The sequence below is a fragment of the Apis florea genome, unplaced genomic scaffold, assembly GCF_048593485.1.
Source record: "Apis florea isolate Af1SG1 unplaced genomic scaffold, ASM4859348v1 contig_2350_pilon, whole genome shotgun sequence".
NCBI lineage: Eukaryota > Metazoa > Arthropoda > Insecta > Hymenoptera > Apidae > Apis > Apis florea.
In genome coordinates, this window is record NW_028256565.1 from 1,859,234 (window position 1) to 1,876,170 (window position 16,937).

General features: G+C 26.1%; 1 protein-coding gene across 1 annotated transcript; it reads left to right on the forward strand.

Annotated features, from left to right (window-relative positions):
• Window positions 1-3,579: 3,579 nt before the first annotated feature.
• On the forward strand, window positions 3,580-16,724 carry LOC100871828 (high mobility group protein DSP1). Its single transcript, XM_003696528.4, has 5 exons — window positions 3,580-5,426; window positions 12,175-12,399; window positions 14,262-14,425; window positions 14,550-14,724; window positions 14,816-16,724. Exons 1-5 carry the CDS (start codon window positions 4,839-4,841, stop codon window positions 14,924-14,926), a joined length of 1,263 nt encoding a protein of 420 aa, XP_003696576.1. The 5' UTR covers window positions 3,580-4,838; the 3' UTR covers window positions 14,927-16,724.
• The last annotated feature ends 213 nt before the right edge of the window (window positions 16,725-16,937 follow it).

Below are 16,937 nucleotides of genomic sequence, written 5' to 3' on the forward strand. Positions count from 1 at the left end.
GCACAGAACATTTAATAGATATTTAAAAAATATTATAATTGATACGATCATTTTATGAAATATTTTTTATTCGTTATTTCTTGAACGATCTTTTTTTTCTTTTTTAATATTAAAGATTTAAGTCTTCACGTAAAAATATTCCACTTAAATTATAACGAAACGCAAGAGCAGTTTCAAATATAGGAATAATAAAATTGAAAGTGATCTTGCGTAATTCTGACAGGCACGTTCAACGTTATACGTATACTATGTGTAGCTCGCAATTACCATTTATTCGATGTCAAGAAAAAACAGAAAAAGGTTATGTGTATAGATGTGTATAGATAAATTCGTTTTTTATATATTAAAATATATATATTTATATATGTATATATATATATATATATATGTTTGGCATTGAAAAAATAAATGAAAAAGAATATTAAATATTTCATATTGTTTCTTTATACAGGTGCATTGGATAAATGTAAATATAACACTCTTGCACACATGGCACGAAATATGTACATATACGTATACGTATACATACATTTGGCATTGGTCCATAGATATATCATGTTCCTTTTCTTACGCCAAATTACAATAAAATTTCGAATCGCATGTTTAAAGTCATGATACACAATTAAATATAAAAATATTTTGATTAAAATGATAAAATTCTTATTGATTAAATTGGTCAATAATATACTATTAAAAATAACAAAATCTTTTGTGTTTTAACTAGTGTATTAAATATTAAATAAATTTATTAGAAATAGTAAAGTAATAAATTGAATAAAAAGTAATAAAGAAATTTAATTTATTCTTATTTTTGTCAATCAATTTTGTCATTTTTTTTTATGAAATGGATATTTAATTGAATATGTATATATCAATTAAACGTAATTCATTTAAGATGAAAATTATTAATGAATTTAAATAACTCAATATATCATTGACAAAAGATATTTAAGATATTTATATAAATATTGCATATTCCAATATTTATATAATTTATATGGATATATTTACATTTATATAATAGAAGTATACAAGATATTCATTATATTTTTATAAAAAATTATAATTTATTATTTTCTATAATTTTAAAATACAATGAAAAAATCTTAAAATGTTTTTTATTAAATTTAGAGTATTTAGATTTATAATTATATTTAAAACACGTACAAATAGTATTGTATATTATGTGTGTATATATATACTTTAAAAATGATATATTGAATCTTGAATTAAATGTTACTTAAATATATTTTTAATCTCGAAATCTTAAAAAAAAGATCTCGTATTTTATAAAAGTAATGAATTTTAAAATGCTATCTATTTTCCACTAGAATATTTATTTCCTATTCTATTTTTTTTTTTTAATTCATACTATCAATGGATTTACAAATATTTACATTAAATATTAAGATAATTTAAACTGATAATACTAATGCGAGCTCAGCGAATTATATATATTTATTTATATGCATGAAATGCGAATTTTTATTATTTTTATTATTTTTAAATTTTATATATATTCAAATTGATATAAAGTTTTATAAATATATTAATATAAATATTTTATATCTTTTATATTTTTTTTAAAATTTCAAAAATTTTTGTTTTAAATTTTTCTCAACCAATACTTTTAATTATTACTTATTAATTATTTATTTTTTATATTTATTGTATAAAAAAATATAGTTTTATTTTAAAATGTTTTTTTTTATTTTATATAAATTACTATTTTCAAATTGCGATGTTTTGTTATAAAATAAAATTGCATTCGATTATTTTTTCATTCTGACAGTCTTTCGGAATCGAGAGAGATCGGTTTGTTTCGGATGGAATCGACTTGCTTCGGTCGAACAAACATCGCGGTACCAACACGAGTTGAGAATTTGAAGCCAGGACTCTCGTTGCTTGCTGTGCCTTTTCTCTTTCATCATATGTTTCTTTTTCCCTCTCTCTTTCTCCTTCCTTTCATCATCAGTGCCTCTCTTTTTCTTACCATTCCACCATTTCCCTTGTTCACCATGCCCCTTCTTGCATTCGTTCGTTACGTTGCCTAGCCCTGGGAATGCGCGGTCCCTGTTCCTCTCTGTTTCTCCAATATACTTGTTTGCTCGCTCACTCCTTCGATTTCTCTCTCTCGTTCCATCTCTGTTTCACTCGCTCATGCGTCTTATTGACCCGGACCCGGTTCTCTTCTCCTCTCTCTCTCTCGATTTGCCGGGTTACCTCCAACTCACCCGCCTCTTGATTGGGGGTTGAGTGGGAAGAAAGGAAGCCCGACGTAGAAATCCTATGATATACATTTTCATTTTGTCTTGTTCACGATTTTAAAAAAATTGAAATTCCAAAAGCTTGCGCAATTTTATGTTATTTATTATATGTTAAAAATTTTTCATGGAATTCATTTAATAATATTTGTTGCACAGTTTGTTCCCACGATTTGTTTCCATATTAATAGATTTGATTTTTTTCTGATAAGTTAGAAATTATGGGGAATATGTTGAATATGAAGTATAAGTTTATAGAATATATTAGAAATTATTTCATATATAACATTACATTTTATGTGCTGTTTGAATAAGCTTAATATATGTACTTTACATTGTAAAATATTGTAACCATATTTTTCAAAATAACATTTAAAATAATGAGGAAATTTAAAGCGTTGAAAAATTTATTTACTATTATATTTATTATTGTTTTATAGAAATTAATTTATTAATATTTGATTTATTAATATGAAATATTATTCTTAGAATTATTTATTATATTTTATCTTAAGAAATTAATTGAAAAAATATATTTAAATTCTAATTATTAATAATATCATAAATTAATAAGATTTAGATTTTTTTTCAATAAGTTTCAGGAAAAAATAAAACTAAGAGAAGAAATGTTTAAGTTGAAGTGTATTTATTAATAATTTATTAATAAGGATGCTTTCATAATAATTCGTTATTATACTTATACATACATTTAGTATGAGCATTTCATGTTTTTAAATGAAATGTATACAAACCTAAAATAATTTTGTTCAGTTGAAGGGAATTATAAAAGATTTCTTTGTATCTTGTTTTTATTGAAATTTTAAAAGTCCTTCTATATCGACTGAGAAGTGACATGAAGGAAGAATTCTTCGGTCGGTAAAGCCGGCTTGACACGCAGGAAAAAGGGTGCGCGAAAAGCAGGAAGTACCAATGTGGAGCAAATTCCAGTGACCGTAGCAGTGTAACGAAACTAAGAAGGGTAAAAAAAGGCGCGAGAAGAAAGAGCGCACGGCGACAAGTCAGAGTTGGTGTGTCTTCCTCTCCCTTTCGCTCTCTTTCTCTGCCTAAAAGTTGACCTCGAGTTTCAAGGGTAGAGAAGGGTTTGCAGTCGTTTGCCCCTCTACCTTACCGGGGACTACGAGCCATGGCTCTCGAATTCTCTACGAACGGAAGAGAGAAAGCGACGTTGCCTTGATGTCAGTAGTGGTAGACTCCCGCCATCCCCACCATAGTTGAAATGTAGTTCGATTGGTTGGTGTACTCGGGTTTTCCTTTGTGAGCGGGCGGGTGAAAGCGTGGCTTGGCAACGCTGCATGAGTTCGCCGGCGTCCGCTGGAAGGAAGGCTAAGCTCGTGCGCGTGGAAAAAAGATAGAGAAACGTGGAGAAAGAGACAAACAGACAAGTAGTGAGTGAGACTTCGGATCGGAGTGGAAGGGGACCAGATTGGAGAAAGAGAAAGAGAGAATATACAAGCGTCCATCCAGCCCGTCCTCGCCAGGTTCGCCCTCTGTGTGTGCGGCATCGCGTGTAGAGTCGGTGGCGAGAGAAGCAATCCGCGCGTAAGCTTCTCCATGTGAAAAAGCTATTACGCGTTCTACTACCACTGTGCAATTGCCAGCGTCGGTGTATATACACGTAAAAGAAGCATTGCGTCTCTACGCGAGCGTGGTGTCGCATAGAGCGTAATTAGCATCGTGTGTATGAGCAAGTAGAAGAGACATCACGTTTTCAAGGAAGAAAAGGGCAATATACGTATTTTTTACGTAACGGAAATGATAGTGTAGGCATAAATGAATGAAGATACATATTTATACTTAACACTTATCAGTGTCTGCGAAAAGAAACATTGTATCTCTCGAATGAAAGGCTCTATGAGTATTTAGGGGAGGGAAGAAAAGAGAAAGAGAACGGAGAGCAGAGACAGAGAAAGAGGGAGAAAAAGAGACGGATAGACGCACTGTATCTGTCGATGGTGGGGAGACAGAGGGAAAAAGAAAGAGCTAGAAGGGGAGAGAGAGCGCCCTCCCCTACCCACCCGCCCGCTCTCCTCCTCTACCCGCCATACCTACTCACGGAGCTAACGAACGGTTGAGCGTAGCGTCGAGTAGACCGCATCCCAAGTATAACGTACGTATTCACGAGGACCTCCTCTATACATCGTGGAAAAAGCGTGTATGAAGCCGCCTGTGCTACCAGGAGTACTAGTAGTGATCGTGTAGTGTGCCGGCTGGACAAGAGAAACGTGGTGTGACAGTGAGAGCACGGTAGCGCGTGCGGTGCGTGTCGCGATACACGACGGTCACAAACAGGACTCCATACGAATGTGAGGGTGCGTGTACGTATGTGTATGTCTGTGGACACCTTCTCGTAAGAGCAAGCGAGCGAGTGCGTGCGCGCGCGCGCAGCGTTCGCGTGCGTATGTGTGCATGTTCTGTATGAGGGAGACAGAGGAGCGTATGTGTGGTGCGTGAGTGCGTGTCGTGTAATTTCTTCGTGCATCCTTCTTTTCCTTGTTGGTGGTACCGCTTGGTAAACGAGGCCGAAGTGACAGACAGACCATCCGCGTGTACGATATGTCGGAACACCACCGCGTTGCCGGTGGCTGGGGCACAGCGAGCCCAGGAAGCCGCGAGGATGCCTCCGGTGGTACCGCCTGGTGGCCTTCGGGTTTAAACACTGTATCAGCCGAACAACAACAGCAACAACAGCAGCAACAGCAACAACAACAAAATTTACATCAACATCTGATGAATCAACAACAGCAGCAGTTAACGCAACAGCAGCAAGCACAGCAACAGCATCATCAGGATATCGTTAGGAGTACCGCTGCGGCTACCCAGCAGCTTTTCTCCTACAAGATGGCCTCCAGCTTTCAGAACCCAGCCACCACGGGCACACAGTCGAATCCCGTCTCGACGTCTACGCCGGTTGGCTCCTGCATGAGGGGAGGCTATGATTATAGATTAGGAACGGGGCCCGGAACAGGCGGAGGTGTACCTGGTACACCTTCCGCACCACCGCCTGGCGTACAGTGGTGGTACCCAGGTGGAGTTATGGACGCCGGACAGAACAACCTGCATCAGCAATTGCAGGGCCAACAACAGCAGCAGCACCTCTCGCCCATTACCACACAAACGTCCACGCCCCCCGTTATGTCCCCGGTATGTTGCGACCACGATCGACCCCCTTTATGCTTCCTTTTTTTCTCATTATTGCCTGCTTTTCAATTTTATATTTTATATTCTTAATTTATCACCCTATGTATTACATATATTTATGTATATTTTTCGCTTACTTCTATTTGCGCGGGATTCTTTTATGCACCTGAAAGAAAAAACGCCTGATTCCTATCAAATCTCTTGCATTGCTTTTTAACCAATAGGTTTAATATCTATGATTCTAACTTATTAAAATATGTTGTGGTTTCTTTTATAACGTTGCATCTTTGTTGTATTTCGTTCTTCGATTATTTTTTTTTCTTTCGTAGATAAAATGAAAAATTTATTAATTATTAAAATATTAGTAATTTAATATATATCGTATATATAAAATTTTTTTGGAATTTTATCTTAAACATGATATATATAGGTTAATTAATTATAGTAAATCTTGATTTTACTATCTTTTTATTCATTTAAGGAAAATGATTAATCGATTTCGACTAGCTGGGCAAGCATCAGTATTTCATTTTTTTTTTTTAATTGAAAAGAAAGAAGTGAAGCAGTGAGTATAATTACAGTAATTGTGATAACACGTGACTGAACTTCAATTTCTCCTTAACTATAAGTAATATCTTCATAAAGACATGCTTTAATATAATTCTAAGAATTTTGAACTCTTGTTATTCTTTGTTCAGCTATAGTAGTTTATGTGGTCATCATTGTAGTCATACTTTGACTCAAATGATGTTTTGAATAATTATGATTTTAACCATCTTATCTAATTATTTACTTTATTATTGTTATTAAGAAAAAGAAATTGTAAGAATAATGCAAGGAATAATAAAACTATTTAATTTATTTTTAAATTATTAATAATCAGAAAAGTAAAAACAATGCACTTGATAATATTTTATCAAATACTTATTTTTATAAATTTCAATTTTTGTAGCTTTATTAAATTCTAATATATTATTACTTTGACACAAAGATGTTAGTTTTATACTTAAGATTTATACTTAAAAGAGAATGATAACTAATGATAAGTTAATCATTAATATTTGATTCGTGTTCAAAAAGTCTTAATAACCGTTTCTATCGTGCTTACTTTCGTACTATCGTCTGCGTTTCATCCTGACTCGCGTCTCTTGCCCCACCGACCGTTGTCCGCTATTGATTCCGGGTTTCGTGCGGCCTTCTTCGTACGTACGTTCGTACAGCGGCTCTTGCCATGCCGGTTTCCTTCTTTTTTCGATTCCTTTGATTGAAATATTTTAAGCTTCCATGATTGGAAATAAAAATTCTAATTAATTATTGTTCATTTGATAAAATTAAAAGTAATTATTATTTTCAAATCATTTTATATTCTACAATAGAAATTTGTAGAAGAAATTCGAAATTTTCTTCATTTTGTTTAATTTTTTTTTTTTTAAACATAATCGATTATTTTTTTATAAAACAATGCTTTTTCATTAATCATACATGTCAATAAAAAACGAAAAATTCTTGTTTTTCTTTTCAAAAGAAGAATGAAAATTCTATATTTGATATTTTATATTAATATTTATGTGATAGCTAGAAAGAAAAAAAATTTTAATTGATAACTTCATCTTTTTAATACAAAGCCATTTTTTAATTTGGTTATTAAACACCAAAAGAAGAATCTTATTTTTCACATATTGCGAATTTTATTTAAAACTTATATTTAAAACGTATATTTGTTATTAATAAACAAATAATTTCGAATAATTGTATTTTCGAATTATATATATATATATATATATATATATATATATATATTTTAAATGATATATTTCTATTCGAATTGATTTTTTGAATTCATATTTAAAGTTCATATTTCAATTTATGTTTTATTTATTTATAATGGAAAAAAGATATAAATGAATATTTAAATGAATTTTAAATGAATATTTACTTCTTTTATTAAAAATTAAACAATTTAAATTATTCATAAACGAAAATATTTTTTTTTTTTAATTTTTTTGATATTTCTTTTCATTTGAAAATATAAGAAAAAGAAAAAATAATTCTACTTTTTAATAATTTTGAAATTAGAATTTATTTGGTATATATTATTTTTTTTTAATTTTTGTTTTATTGGACTTTATTACAATTATTTAAATATATTGTTATAATTTTTTATATAAATATTTTAAGATTTAAATAAAAAAAAGAATGAGGGATATTCGATATCACAATCTTTCTTTGACAATTTAAGATTTATTTCAATCTTAACAAATTTGAAATAGGATTTATATATTTTAGAATTTTGAAATAGTTTTACTGCATCTTGTTTTATTTTCTCAAATTTTAATATTTTAATATATAATTATTTAAAATAAAAAACATGATATTATATTATTGTTTATTTTATATGTTATCGTAAGCGCACAATATATTTTTTTTTAATTTTTCGATTTTTAGTTATTTTTATTCGATATTATTCTATGATTAGTTCAATCTACCAATTTCATTAATTTTCACTTCATATTTATGTTCTAGTCTAATTAAAGATGAAATGCGCGTGTTTAATAGTACAATTTAATATTTATATTGTGTATCTTTTAATCACAAAATTAATGATTTTTGAATTATAGGTAGTTTATAAATTATTTAAAAATTAAAGCAAAAAAAAACATTAGATTGTTTCGAATTGCAATCTTTCTTTTTGTATATCTTTTAGCTATAGAACTATTTGTACAAGAGTAGAAATAGACGAGTGTCGATATATATGTTATCACATAATCGAGAAGAAAACATAATTTTATAGTAAATTGAAATTTGTGAAAATATCAATAAGTAATTGATATTTTTGTACCAAATATGTATGCGATGCATTAGAATCAGATTTTTATTGTTGTACTTAAATTAAACTTACAATATATTAATATATTGTTAATGTTCTATTTGAACGTTTTATTCATAAAACTTACAAGAAAAAAAACCATATTGAAATTTATTATCTTACGAATTATTTTGTTAATCTTAATATTGAAAAAATATTGTTAAGAATGTTTTTCTTAAAAAATTTTCAGGTTTTTCAATATTCCAATAAAAAGTAATCAATATCGTGAAGCATGAAAACGTATTTGGAGCAAAATTAAAAGCGGAGCTCGAATGAAAGTTAAGATTAAAGTGTCTGTATCTATCAAGCGAAGAGAAAGTCAGAAAGTTGTCCGAAAATTTAAGATTATTGCGATATAGAAGTAAACGGAGGAAATAAATTTTTTCTTCGGAACAAAATGTTAAATATTGTTATTAAAGAAAATCTTTTATTTTTCGTTTCGAATCAAAATTTGAATTTATTGATTTATATGCATATGTTCAAAAAATGGATAATATTCTTGAGAAATATTATTTCTTACAATATTAATTCTATCAAGATATTAATTAATTAAAATTATAAAACATTTGTTTTGATAAGAATTTGAAAAATGTTACACTTAAAATATTTTTAAGTAATGTATTTTATAGGTATTGTTGAAGTTTTAGAAATTTTGAAATTTCTTTTAAATTTATAATATCTAAGAATTTTTCATAATTCATTTTGTTGAATTCTGTAGAAAATTCAAGACTTAACATTTTGTAGGTTACACTGAATGTATACGTATTTTGATATTGGAAAATAACCGATAGTTCAATTTTATATTATATATGAAATATTTAAAAAAAAAAATATTAATTATACGTTCTAATATGAATTAAGAATTATAATGAATTTTAGTTCGAATTTCAATTTGATTTAAAAATCAAAAATTTTTGTATAAAATGTAAAATGGAATGTGATTAAATAGAAGATATATCAACATAATTAGAAATGATACTAGCATTTATATTAAATATATTATAAAAAAATTATATATATTAAAATTATAAAAAGATATTTCTAATTTTTAAAATGCTTAATTAAATTTCTATTTTTAAAATGCTTTATTAAAATTAGCTGTTGATAATATATTTTAAATAAAGTAATATAAATTTTTGAACAAAGTAGATCAAAATAAATTATTATCAATAAGAGAAATTATATATTTATATTATTTGATAAATTGTAATTAATTTTTATATTTCTTATTTATTTTAGATAAAAATTTATTCTTTAACTGAATTTTTATATCATTATATTATCATTAAAATGAAATAATTTACCATATTAGCTGCTGAATTATGTTAAATATATAGAATATTTTATTTTATATGAAATCATTCCAATAAATATTATATTTTAGTTTCATAGATATTTTTAGAATAATTAATTTTAATTTTAATTCCGAAAAAAATTAAAATTGGATTTTAAAATTTTATTAACATTTCTAAAATTAATTTTTTTTTTTTTTTGTAAAAATTCTTATGAAAATTATATATATTCTCTTCTTCTTTAATATATTCGTTAATTGTTATTTGGTCGATTTCTTTCAAAGACATTGTATAGATTCTAATTAATAATTTATTAATTGACTAATGCAAATATAATTTTCACAGTAAAAAATTATTTAAAATACTAATACTTAGTTAGTTAATAATTTCAAATTGGAAAAATGTATCAGTGATTTAAATTAAAGATAAATTCTCATCATTAAGTAAATAATATTTTATAAATAAAAAAATTAATTTTACGTATTTTCTTTTTTATTTGATATTTTATGTGATATTCTTTATTTATGAATATAGAAAAAATAAAATTGAAAATTTTATACATAAATTTTTTTAACCATTAAAATTTAAAGAAATGTAATAAATAAATGCATAAAGATAAATTTTTACTATTTATTGAAATTAAAATTAAAATAAAAAAAAGACTTTTTATAAAATAATGAATAATAATAATATAATAGAAAAAAAATAAAAATGCGCTATTTTAAAGATAGAAATAAAAAATTCTAGGATATGGAAAGGAAACTTTATTATTAAAATTTTAATGTTTAAAATTTTATTCGATATATTTTATTTATTTATTTTTTTATTAAAATCATCTGAAGTATTTTTTCTATAATTTATATCAGTTAGATTCGATAGATGATAGAACTAAACTCTAATATTAAACAGATGGAATAGATATCAATTTCTATTTGACCATACGGGTAAATGTTTGTTAGATATATACACATAGTAACATGCAATCTAAAAGTAATTTTAGTTGATGCCGAAAACACGATCTCATTTAATGAAGTTTGTACATCAGTGTTCATTACAAATATTAACAATGTTCACAAAATTTTAACTATCTTCGTTTCGAAAATTTTTTCATGATACCTTTTCTTTATTATTATATATTATCTTTTTTTAATATTACAATTATTGATAATATTATTTAATATACAATTATTAGTACATCTTCATATCACGTGATAAAGTTAAATTATACTTTTTTTTTTTAATTATCTATTTTCATTTTGAATGAATTTGAATGAGATTCAATATAACTTATCACAATAATTCTTTTTCATAATTATTAATAATATATTTATACACATTTTTTATATTATTTAAGTTACCGTTAGTATTATAAGTTATTTGTAAGTACAAATTATGTAGTTTTTATATCTTAAAAAAAAGAAAGATTTCATTTTTTTTTTCAATAGATATGTTATATCAAATATATTTTAAGGAATTCTATTTAAGTATATAAAATGAGAATGTTACAATGTTTCTCATATTTAATGTTAAATGTTTTTTTTTATTTAGAATTGCAGTTTAAAATAATTTTGAAAATTAATAAAATAGTGTTGTTAATAATAATATACTTCTATTTTATTTAATAATAATTGTTTAATTATTTATTGATTTGAAAACATATTTATAATAAATATATTTTTATCATATAATTATATGATATGAATAATTTAAAATATTAACTTCGAACAAAATATTGTTTTGATAAATATTTGCTATCTGTATATAAATTGTAGTAAATGTTATTTTAATTATATTTTGATAAAAAAAAGCAACAGATGTATATTAGACGTAATATAATATTTATAATAAATTTGTATTTAAGATTTATCTCGAATAATTTCATAAATTATAAACTTATATGAAAGGATTTTTATTTTTTTAGAATAGAATCTTAACTACTAGCTTCTAGAATTATAACGTAGCTGCACGCAATATATTATGCGCCTAGTATTATTTTAATCTGTACGAAGCAATATGGTTTATATACAGGGAAGAAATCTGATTAGAAATAAATAATTTCATCTTTCAGAATTCAAATATTAGAAATAGAGTAATCATTGACAATATAGTGCACGTTACAGTAGTAATGGGTTAAACTAACATAAATTATATATGTAGATGCGCCTTTGTACGAACTAATTATTCGATATTTTAAAAAATGTTTTTCCTCGAAAATACGATTTTACAAATGACTTTTAGTCTCTATTTAGGCATTTAACAATTATATATATACATATATGTACATATATGTGAAGTTAAAAATAATTAAAATATAAAGAATAAAAACAAAGTAAATTACGGACTATAAAACATAACACATTTTGAATTAATATATCATTACTTTTACAATAATGAATTAATATCTCTGCAAGAGAAAGAAGGAAAAAAACAGAGAAAAAAAATTTTTTAATCTTTTCGTTTTACATTTACAATGTAAAACATAAGTAAATGTTCCTCTTTTTTCTTATTTTTGGAAAATATCTTTTAAACGAGGGACATTGATTGTTACATGTCAAATTTTTAATAATTATATCCTTCGATTGTTCCATTACAGCACCAGATACAACAGTTATCGCAGCAAAATAATCTTCAGCAAAATAACGCTCAGAGTTTACAACAGCGAGACAATATGCCGAGAGGAAAAGATTCAAAGCCAAGGGGACGGATGACCGCATATGCGTTCTTCGTACAAACGTGTCGACAGGAACATAAAAAGAAACACCCTGAGGAGAAGATTGTCTTTCGGGAATTTTCTAAAAAATGTGCAATGAGGTGGAAGGTAAGGAATATTACAATATTTTTTTTATAATTTATTGTTTAATTTAATTAAATAATTATCTGATTAATTGATTTTTATCAACTTCTATATTGATGTATGAATACTTAATTACATTAATTAAATACTAATTAATTAAAAATATTAAATTAGTCACAGTAATTCTTAAGTTTTTTTTTAATTGTTTATTAATTTTTTTCTTTTTTTTTTAATCTCAAATATTTTTAATATATATTATCATTATATATATTTATTACAAATAAATACCATAATGTTAAAAAGAATTAAAGATTGTAAAGATGTAATCAAAAAAATGAGATTTTAAAAAATTTCAATCAAATTGAATATATATATTTCTGATAAGACTTCTTTGCATAGTCTTTTAAAATATAAATAATCTTCATTATAATTAGTTTGTTAAACATGTTTCAGGAAATAATAATAGTTTCTAGTGTTGTTCGCCGGAGTAAAAGTGTAACTAATTTAAGTAGTAATTTACAGTTAACTGACCTCATCTGGAGTTATTATGCGTTGATTTCTTTGAAGATAACTTAGCCGTATCTTTTCATATAGTATAAGACAAACTCTTAACAGAATCATTTCGAATACAAGATTTTATAAACTTGAAAAATGAAATTACTTATAATTATTGAAAAATATTTTAATTAATGAAAGAAAAAGAAAAGAGAAGAATATTATATATATATAAGAATAAAATTAAATGTTAGTTTTTTTTATAAAAATGCATAAAAATACTTGAACGTTTATTTTAATAAATAGAATTCTTATTTAATCGATTGATACATAGTATTAAAATATAATTTTATATAGAATATCATGATTATAAAACTTGCGTTCAATATATGCTTGAATATATGTGAACCTTACCTAAATTCTAGTCAGAAAACTAGTTTTGACATGATCTGATCAAGAACATTCGGATTAACGGTTAATCATATACTGTACTGACTACCTGTGATCTTGTCACGACTAAGATTAAAACTAAGACCGGTTTACAACTCGTTGTTTCTTAGATTTTGCCCCTTTTATATATAACAAACATTATGTCAAAAAGCTAATAATATGTTATTCACATAAATGTCCTTTAGTCTTTCAAATTTTTTGCTCGATATTTTTCTTTTTATAAATAAAAGTAGCAATAATAATAATATATTAAAATTTAAATTTAATATAAATTTTCATTAATAATAAAAACAATATTCAATAATAAACAAATAATAAAATTTTTATATTAAATTTTTTAAAAATGATTAAAAATATTAAAATATATTGATTCGAATTGATTTATTTTATTTAAAAATAATTTTTCGTAATAATTATTATTAATTAATTGTTGATAAAGATTTATAAAAACATGTATAAATATATATTGCAAATTTTGTAATGAAAGAAGAAATGTTCTCTAACATTTGATTATTCTATCCTTTGAAAAGGGAGACTTTCTACACTTCCCTCTTTTAAACTACAGACCAGATGGTATTCAAAATTAAAGATTTTTATTATTTTACTAAAATGATTATATTAATTGTAATTATAATAATAAAAAAAAATATTTTGATTGGTAATTTTTATTAAATATTTTTCAAATGATATCATATAAATATAAATAAAAAAGATATTTAAAAAATTTAGTATATATGTCATATTTTAATGTTTTTTATATATAAAGTTAATTATGATATTATATATTATTACTCATATATAATATATAATTTATTTACATTTTCAAAATATTGAATGTATAGATTTATAGGTCAATATTTATACTGCTATAATTATATATATATATTGAAATCAAAAGATATTTTTATATTTATAATTAAATATCTATTATATGTTTGTAGACTATGTCAGATAAAGAAAAGAAACGTTTTCATGAAATGGCAGAAAAAGATAAAAAAAGATATGATGCAGAAATGCAAAATTATACACCACCAAAAGGAGAAAGTAAAGGCAGGGGCAAAAAGCGCAAACACATCAAAGATCATAATGCTCCTAAAAGATCACTGTAAGTAAATATGATTTAATAAAATTATAATGATTTTTTTTTGTATTATATAAATTAAATATATAATATATTTTTTGTATATATAAACATAATTTAAAAAGTCATACTATATTTTACCTTATAGATCTGCATTTTTCTGGTTCTGTAATGATGAACGTGGAAAAGTAAAGATGCTAAATCCTGAATTTGGTGTAGGTGATATTGCTAAGGAACTTGGTAAAAAATGGTCAGATGCAGATCCTGAAACCAAATCTAAATATGAGGCTATGGCGGAAAAGGATAAGGCTCGATATGAAAGAGTATATATAATATATTTGATTTAAAAATATTTTCAAATTATTCATTTGAAAATATTTATTAAACATTTATTTATAAATATATTGTATTTAGGAAATGACTGCGTACAAAAAGAAAATGAAAGATGGTGCACCTGTAGTAGGAGTTCCAGCAAATACTGTAAAAAGTGACAGTGAAGAAGAGTATAAAGAAGATGATGAATAGCGGATGCACGACAAAATTTCATCTATCACCCCGTGTCCTTGATCCTGAAAGCATACCTCACCTACTGTACGTACCATTGATCTTAGCGTGAGCGTACTTACACCACTAGGAAAACAAATAACTAATCACCAGTCCCTGATTATTTACAATAATAATTAAATACCCGCGATTATAATAATTATTTTAAAATTGTATGTATGACAGATGTGAGAGAAGATCGTATGAATGATATTTGTATTTTAACATATTGATAGTAACATGTAAAATGGCGTAGGATAGCAGAATGAAAAGATATGGTGCCCACTTTCTATCAGGTGGAAGGCGCAGGGGCTCAATCATTGTTGACATTGTGTCCAAACTATGTTAAAAATTGACTTAGTTATAAGGATACGGCGGCTCCATAGTTGGGCGGTATCATTCGTTCATGGCGAAACAGTTCGATTTTATCAGTTCAGTTCATTCGCTGCCAGTGTAAGAAGACTTATTGTATATCCTTGTACAGAAGATTTCTTTAAATCAAATATGTCGCAGGTGGGGCATGGGGCTGCTTTGTATGAATGTAATTGATTTAACTATGTGTCGTATAGTTGTAAGTATTAGGATAAGTATATATTTTATGCAACTTCGATTCTACATCTGCGTCAATATGTGATAGTTTCCATAAACAGTGTATTCTAAACCATGAGATTGAGCCTTATAGCTTATAAGTAATTGAAATCGAAACAAAATATCTAATTCACAACTTTATGAAATCAAAATTGGGACGATAATTAAAAACCCAGCCATGGAGCAGTGGTATTGTAAAGTACTATATAAAAGATATAAAGTGTGAATAACTTCTATTCGCAAGAAAGTGGAGCATAAAAACAATTCAATTTATTTTATATAATTGATGAAAAACTTTGCTTTTATGTTATCTTAGTCATATAATTTCAATTTTTTTATAATCATATGAAATAATGAATTTTTGTTCTTATCGAAATTAATGACAGTCGTTAAAGACAAACTAAAATAGAATTTTGAGTTTTAACAAATTGAAGTAGTCCCTGCCCTTACCATCGTCATTCTCCCTCTCATATTCATTTTCCAATAAAATAAATACGTTAAAATCCTTTCAGAATCGTGTGATTCCGTTCATCATTTAAGAAAGTAAGAATAAGGCGTGTCTTGTATTGCCTCGAGTCATCTGGTGTACAGCAGGCTGTATTATAATAAATTATTGTGGTTTCTTGTAATATTAACATTCCTAGATCCTAGTATGTACAGAACTTAATCATTGAGATTAGAGTCAACTGTGTAAAAAGCATACCAAAAAAAAAAAAAAAAAAAACAGGCTAAGTAATGCAAATATAAATTTCGTGGCCAAGATTGGTATGCAAAATGAATATACAAGAGGCTTCTTTACAGTCAGACTGACTTGCACCTTGATTTGGCTCAGCAGTACTACTTTTTGACATAAAAGCTTTTCATCTCCCCTGGCACATTGTCATATAATGGATAATTATGTGATTATATAAGCAAGAACTTGTTCTAGAGGGAGCTAGAGGACGAATACTGTAAAATATGAAATTGTAATATTTTAATACTGATTTGCAGATGTGCATAATTTTAACATAGCTGGTTAAAATGAATTGTACTGATACAAAAATATCCATTTGATGGAGATAATTAATAAAACAGATATTGAAAATTATGGCAGAATTTTCTGTGTTATTATAGGGGAATTATAACAGTTACAAAAGAAATGTTTGTTTTGTATATCTCTTAGGATAAATAAACTTTTAAAAAAATATATAAATATGTTTCTGGTATTCTCCAAACCTGTTTTTAAGTATATATGTATATGTATCAAAATACTTGATTCTTAAAGCATTATTAAATTTAAAATATTAACATTTATATACATTTATATAAAAATAAGTACATATATGTGTTATCTTTATTTGTTTATGACAGAATATTATTTTTTACATTTTTTCTTATAATATAGAATATATTCATTTTATACAAT

Coding starts and splice junctions, on each gene's coding strand:
- LOC100871828 (XM_003696528.4), top strand. CDS start 4,839: ATGTCGGAACACCACCGCGTTGCCGGTGGCTGGGGCACAGCGAGCCCA. Junction 5,427..12,174: donor CGCCCCCCGTTATGTCCCCG/GTATGTTGCGAC, acceptor GTTCCATTACAG/CACCAGATACAACAGTTATC. Junction 14,426..14,549: donor AATGCTCCTAAAAGATCACT/GTAAGTAAATAT, acceptor TTTACCTTATAG/ATCTGCATTTTTCTGGTTCT.